The sequence below is a fragment of the Siphateles boraxobius genome, unplaced genomic scaffold (assembly GCF_051911475.1).
Source record: "Siphateles boraxobius isolate OS27281-9 unplaced genomic scaffold, OSU_SipBor_1 22, whole genome shotgun sequence".
Taxonomy (NCBI): Eukaryota; Metazoa; Chordata; class Actinopteri; order Cypriniformes; family Leuciscidae; genus Siphateles; species Siphateles boraxobius.
The window spans coordinates 41,508,099-41,516,266 of NW_027508833.1; the positions used below are offsets into that span (position 1 = coordinate 41,508,099).

At 31.8% G+C, this 8,168-nt stretch overlaps 1 protein-coding gene across 4 annotated transcripts in view; it reads right to left on the minus strand.

Annotated features, from left to right (window-relative positions):
- The window catches only part of exd1 (exonuclease 3'-5' domain containing 1), a 54,324-nt gene extending 46,567 nt beyond the window's left edge, over positions 1 to 7,757 (minus strand). For 2 of the 4 annotated variants that reach the window (XM_077240198.1, XM_077240196.1), the window contains exon 1: positions 7,541 to 7,755. In XM_077240198.1, the coding sequence (XP_077096313.1) occupies positions 7,541 to 7,754 (214 nt within the window). In that variant the 5' untranslated portion in view covers position 7,755. Of the gene's footprint in view, positions 1 to 7,540 lie in introns of all 4 variants that reach the window. The other 2 variants (XM_077240197.1, XM_077240200.1) reach the window with 2 other exon arrangements.
- Positions 7,758 to 8,168: the final 411 nt, after the last annotated feature.

Genomic DNA, 8,168 nt, shown 5'->3' on the forward strand with positions numbered 1-8,168 from the left:
CTCTATAAACTACTGTTATTCACCTCAGAAACTGCAGGAATAAACACACTTTAACTATAATAACTCTATAAACTGCTGTTATTCACCTCAGAAACTACAGGATTAAACACACTTTAACTATAATAACTCTATAAACTGATGTTATTCACCTCAGAAACTGCAGGATTAAACACACTTTAACTATAATAACTCTATAAACTGCTGTTATTCACCTCAGAAACTGCAGGAATAAACACACTTTAACTATAATAACTCTATAAACTGCTGTTATTCACCTCAGAAACTGCAGGAATAAACACACTTTAACTATAATAACTCTATAAACTGCTGTTATTCACCTCAGAAACTGCAGGAATAAACACACTTTAACTATAATAACTCTATAAACTGCTGTTATTCACCTCAGAAACTACAGGAATAAACACACTTTAACTATAATAACTCTATAAACTGCTGTTATTCACCTCAGAAACTGCAGGAATAAACACACTTTAACTATAATAACTCTATAAACTGCTGTTATTCACCTCAGAAACTGCAGGATTAAACACACTTTAACTATAATAACTATAAACTGCTGTTATTCACCTCAGAAACTGCAGGAATAAACACACTTTAACTATAATAACTCCATAAACTGCTGTTATTCACCTCAGAAACTGCAGGATTAAACACACTTTAACTATAATAACTCTATAAACTGCTGTTATTCACCTCAGAAACTACAGGATTAAACACACTTTAACTATAATAACTCTATAAACTACTGTTATTCACCTCAGAAACTGCAGGAATAAACACACTTTAACTATAATAACTCTATAAACTGCTGTTATTCACCTCAGAAACTACAGGAATAAACACACTTTAACTATAATAACTCTATAAACTGCTGTTATTCACCTCAGAAACTACAGGAATAAACACACTTTAACTATAATAACTCTATAAACTGCTGTTATTCACCTCAGAAACTGCAGGAATAAACACACTTTAACTATAATAACTCTATAAACTACTGTTATTCACCTCAGAAACTGCAGGATTAAACACACTTTAACTATAATAACTCTATAAACTACTGTTATTCACCTCAGAAACTGCAGGAATAAACACACTTTAACTATAATAACTCTATAAACTGCTGTTATTCACCTCAGAAACTGCAGGATTAAACACACTTTAACTATAATAACTCTATAAACTGCTGTTATTCACCTCAGAAACTGCAGGAATAAACACACTTTAACTATAATAACTCTATAAACTGCTGTTATTCACCTCAGAAACTGCAGGATTAAACACACTTTAACTATAATAACTCTATAAACTGCTGTTATTCACCTCAGAAACTACAGGAATAAACACACTTTAACTATAATAACTCTATAAACTGCTGTTATTCACCTCAGAAACTGCAGGAATAAACACACTTTAACTATAATAACTCTATAAACTGCTGTTATTCACCTCAGAAACTACAGGATTAAACACACTTTAACTATAATAACTCTATAAACTGCTGTTATTCACCTCAGAAACTGCAGGAATAAACACACTTTAACTATAATAACTCTATAAACTGCTGTTATTCACCTCAGAAACTACAGGATTAAACACACTTTAACTATAATAACTCTATAAACTGCTGTTATTCACCTCAGAAACTGCAGGAATAAACACACTTTAACTATAATAACTCTATAAACTGCTGTTATTCACCTCAGAAACTACAGGATTAAACACACTTTAACTATAATAACTCTATAAACTGCTGTTATTCACCTCAGAAACTGCAGGAATAAACACACTTTAACTATAATAACTCTATAAACTGCTGTTATTCACCTCAGAAACTGCAGGATTAAACACACTTTAACTATAATAACTCTATAAACTGCTGTTATTCACCTCAGAAACTACAGGAATAAACACACTTTAACTATAATAACTCTATAAACTGCTGTTATTCACCTCAGAAACTGCAGGAATAAACACACTTTAACTATAATAACTCTATAAACTGCTGTTATTCACCTCAGAAACTGCAGGAATAAACACACTTTAACTATAATAACTCTATAAACTACTGTTATTCACCTCAGAAACTGCAGGAATAAACACACTTTAACTATAATAACTCTATAAACTGCTGTTATTCACCTCAGAAACTACAGGATTAAACACACTTTAACTATAATAACTCTATAAACTGCTGTTATTCACCTCAGAAACTACAGGAATAAACACACTTTAACTATAATAACTCTATAAACTGCTGTTATTCACCTCAGAAACTGCAGGAATAAACACACTTTAACTATAATAACTCTATAAACTGCTGTTATTCACCTCAGAAACTGCAGGAATAAACACACTTTAACTATAATAACTCTATAAACTGCTGTTATTCACCTCAGAAACTACAGGAATAAACACACTTTAACTATAATAACTCTATAAACTGCTGTTATTCACCTCAGAAACTGCAGGATTAAACACACTTTAACTATAATAACTCTATAAACTGCTGTTATTCACCTCAGAAACTACAGGAATAAACACACTTTAACTATAATAACTCTATAAACTGCTGTTATTCACCTCAGAAACTACAGGATTAAACACACTTTAACTATAATAACTCTATAAACTGCTGTTATTCACCTCAGAAACTGCAGGAATAAACACACTTTAACTATAATAACTCTATAAACTGCTGTTATTCACCTCAGAAACTGCAGGAATAAACACACTTATAATAACTCTATAAACTACTGTTATTCACCTCAGAAACTGCAGGAATAAACACACTTTAACTATAATAACTCTATAAACTGCTGTTATTCACCTCAGAAACTGCAGGAATAAACACACTTTAACTATAATAACTCTATAAACTGCTGTTATTCACCTCAGAAACTGCAGGAATAAACACACTTTAACTATAATAACTCCATAAACTGCTGTTATTCACCTCAGAAACTGCAGGATTAAACACACTTTAACTATAATAACTCTATAAACTACTGTTATTCACCTCAGAAACTGCAGGAATAAACACACTTTAACTATAATAACTCTATAAACTACTGTTATTCACCTCAGAAACTGCAGGAATTAAACACACTTTAACTATAATAACTCTATAAACTGCTGTTATTCACCTCAGAAACTACAGGAATAAACACACTTTAACTATAATAACTCTATAAACTGCTGTTATTCACCTCAGAAACTACAGGAATAAACACACTTATAATAACTCTATAAACTACTGTTATTCACCTCAGAAACTGCAGGAATAAACACACTTTAACTATAATAACTCTATAAACTGCTGTTATTCACCTCAGAAACTGCAGGAATAAACACACTTTAACTATAATAACTCTATAAACTGCTGTTATTCACCTCAGAAACTACAGGAATAAACACACTTTAACTATAATAACTCTATAAACTGCTGTTATTCACCTCAGAAACTGCAGGATTAAACACACTTTAACTATAATAACTCTATAAACTGCTGTTATTCACCTCAGAAACTGCAGGAATAAACACACTTTAACTATAATAACTCTATAAACTGCTGTTATTCACCTCAGAAACTGCAGGAATAAACACACTTTAACTATAATAACTCTATAAACTGCTGTTATTCACCTCAGAAACTACAGGAATAAACACACTTATAATAACTCTATAAACTACTGTTATTCACCTCAGAAACTGCAGGAATAAACACACTTTAACTATAATAACTCTATAAACTACTGTTATTCACCTCAGAAACTGCAGGAATAAACACACTTTAACTATAATAACTCTATAAACTGCTGTTATTCACCTCAGAAACTGCAGGAATAAACACACTTTAACTATAATAACTCTATAAACTGCTGTTATTCACCTCAGAAACTGCAGGAATAAACACACTTATAATAACTCTATAAACTACTTTTATTCACCTCAGAAACTGCAGGAATAAACACACTTTAACTATAATAACTCTATAAACTGCTGTTATTCACCTCAGAAACTGCAGGATTAAACACACTTTAACTATAATAACTCTATAAACTGCTGTTATTCACCTCAGAAACTGCAGGAATAAACACACTTATAATAACTCTATAAACTGCTGTTATTCACCTCAGAAACTACAGGAATAAACACACTTTAACTATAATAACTCTATAAACTGCTGTTATTCACCTCAGAAACTGCAGGAATAAACACACTTTAACTATAATAACTCTATAAACTGCTGTTATTCACCTCAGAAACTGCAGGATTAAACACACTTTAACTATAATAACTCTATAAACTGCTGTTATTCACCTCAGAAACTACAGGAATAAACACACTTTAACTATAATAACTCTATAAACTGCTGTTATTCACCTCAGAAACTGCAGGATTAAACACACTTTAACTATAATAACTCTATAAACTACTGTTATTCACCTCAGAAACTGCAGGAATAAACACACTTTAACTATAATAACTCTATAAACTGCTGTTATTCACCTCAGAAACTGCAGGATTAAACACACTTTAACTATAATAACTCTATAAACTGCTGTTATTCACCTCAGAAACTGCAGGAATAAACACACTTTAACTATAATAACTCTATAAACTACTGTTATTCACCTCAGAAACTGCAGGAATAAACACACTTTAACTATAATAACTCTATAAACTGCTGTTATTCACCTCAGAAACTGCAGGAATAAACACACTTTAACTATAATAACTCTATAAACTGCTGTTATTCACCTCAGAAACTACAGGAATAAACACACTTTAACTATAAGAACTCTATAAACTGCTGTTATTCACCTCAGACACTACAGGAATAAACACACTTTAACTATAATAACTCTATAAACTGCTGTTATTCACCTCAGAAACTGCAGGAATAAACACACTTTAACTATAATAACTCTATAAACTGCTGTTATTCACCTCAGAAACTACAAGAATAAACACACTTTAACTATAATAACTCTATAAACTGCTGTTATTCACCTCAGAAACTACAGGAATAAACACACTTTAACTATAATAACTCTATAAACTGCTGTTATTCACCTCAGAAACTGCAGGAATAAACACACTTTAACTATAATAACTCTATAAACTGCTGTTATTCACCTCAGAAACTGCAGGAATAAACACACTTTAACTATAATAACTCTATAAACTGCTGTTATTCACCTCAGAAACTGCAGGAATAAACACACTTTAACTATAATAACTCTATAAACTGCTGTTATTCACCTCAGAAACTGCAGGAATAAACACACTTTAACTATAATAACTCTATAAACTGCTGTTATTCACCTCAGAAACTGCAGGATTAAACACACTTTAACTATAATAACTCTATAAACTGCTGTTATTCACCTCAGAAACTGCAGGATTAAACACACTTTAACTATAATAACTCTATAAACTGCTGTTATTCACCTCAGAAATTACAGGAATAAACACACTTATAATAACTCTATAAACTACTGTTATTCACCTCAGAAACTGCAGGAATAAACACACTTTAACTATAATAACTCTATAAACTGCTGTTATTCACCTCAGAAACTGCAGGAATAAACACACTTTAACTATAATAACTCTATAAACTGCTGTTATTCACCTCAGAAACTGCAGGATTAAACACACTTTAACTATAATAACTCTATAAACTGCTGTTATTCACCTCAGAAACTACAGGAATAAACACACTTTAACTATAATAACTCTATAAACTGCTGTTATTCACCTCAGAAACTGCAGGATTAAACACACTTTAACTATAATAACTCTATAAACTGCTGTTATTCACCTCAGAAACTACAGGAATAAACACACTTATAATAACTCTATAAACTACTGTTATTCACCTCAGAAACTGCAGGAATAAACACACTTTAACTATAATAACTCTATAAACTGCTGTTATTCACCTCAGAAACTGCAGGAATAAACACACTTTAACTATAATAACTCTATAAACTGCTGTTATTCACCTCAGAAACTGCAGGAATAAACACACTTATAATAACTCTATAAACTACTGTTATTCACCTCAGAAACTGCAGGAATAAACACACTTTAACTATAATAACTCTATAAACTGCTGTTATTCACCTCAGAAACTACAGGAATAAACACACTTTAACTATAATAACTCTATAAACTGCTGTTATTCACCTCAGAAACTGCAGGAATAAACACACTTTAACTATAAGAACTCTATAAACTGCTGTTATTCACCTCAGAAACTGCAGGAATAAACACACTTTAACTATAATAACTCTATAAACTGCTGTTATTCACCTCAGAAACTACAGGAATAAACACACTTTAACTATAATAACTCTATAAACTGCTGTTATTCACCTCAGAAACTGCAGGAATAAACACACTTATAATAACTCTATAAACTACTGTTATTCACCTCAGAAACTGCAGGAATAAACACACTTTAACTATAATAACTCTATAAACTGCTGTTATTCACCTCAGAAACTAAAGGAATAAACACACTTTAACTATAATAACTCTATAAACTGCTGTTATTCACCTCAGAAACTGCAGGAATAAACACACTTATAATAACTCTATAAACTGCTGTTATTCACCTCAGAAACTGCAGGAATAAACACACTTTAACTATAATAACTCTATAAACTGCTGTTATTCACCTCAGAAACTGCAGGAATAAACACACTTTAACTATAATAACTCTATAAACTGCTGTTATTCACCTCAGAAACTGCAGGAATAAACACACTTTAACTATAATAACTCTATAAACTGCTGTTATTCACCTCAGAAACTAAAGGAATAAACACACTTTAACTATAATAACTCTATAAACTGCTGTTATTCACCTCAGAAACTGCAGGAATAAACACACTTTAACTATAATAACTCTATAAACTGCTGTTATTCACCTCAGAAACTGCAGGAATAAACACACTTATAATAACTCTATAAACTACTGTTATTCACCTCAGAAACTGCAGGAATAAACACACTTTAACTATAATAACTCTATAAACTGCTGTTATTCACCTCAGAAACTACAGGAATAAACACACTTTAACTATAATAACTCTATAAACTGCTGTTATTCACCTCAGAAACTGCAGGAATAAACACACTTTAACTATAATAACTCTATAAACTGCTGTTATTCACCTCAGAAACTGCAGGAATAAACACATTTTAACTATAATAACTCTATAAACTGCTGTTATTCACCTCAGAAACTGCAGGATTAAACACACTTATAATAACTCTATAAACTGCTGTTATTCACCTCAGAAACTGCAGGAATAAACACACTTTAACTATAATAACTCTATAAACTGCTGTTATTCACCTCAGAAACTGCAGGAATAAACACATTTTAACTATAATAACTCTATAAACTGTGCTGTTATTCACCTCAGACACTGCAGGATTAAACACACTTATAATAACTCTATAAACTGCTGTTATTAAGAGAGATGTTGATTCGCTTTACCGTCCTCTAAAAGCACAGTCTTCTTCGGGTGGACTCGCTGAATAACGCCAGTGATTTCAGTGTCTGATAAAGTTATTTTAACGCGATTCTTCTTAAATTCCTCCAGAAACCTGCACTCATCTGAAGACGAAGCCATGTTGATCATGCAGTTCATCAAATAACTGCTGATTACTGCGCCTGTCTGGAATGACGAATGTGATTGATTTATTAACATCTGTTCTGAATAATCGCCAGCACTGGGCGGGGCTGACATGAATATTCATGAGTTTCCTGTTTGGTGTTAAAGCGACATTGATAATAAAGCGCATGCTCCTCGATCACAGAAACTGCGACGTAATTGCGTTTCAGCGTCGAACGAAGTTACATTTTGTTTAAAGAAATGTTTATACATTGTGTGTGATGTGATATGATATTATGATTACACTTACAGCCATTGATTTGCCAGTGGCCTAACATAAGCCTAATGATAAGCCTGGGGATTGTTGTTGTAAGTTTTGCTTCAAACCGTATTCACTTTATAGCCCTTAATCATGTAATTGTGGACAAATGTGGGCACAGAGGACTCAGGTGTGATCCTAATTTTTATTTATTATACATGTAATATCACTGGCTTCAATAAAGTTTTGTC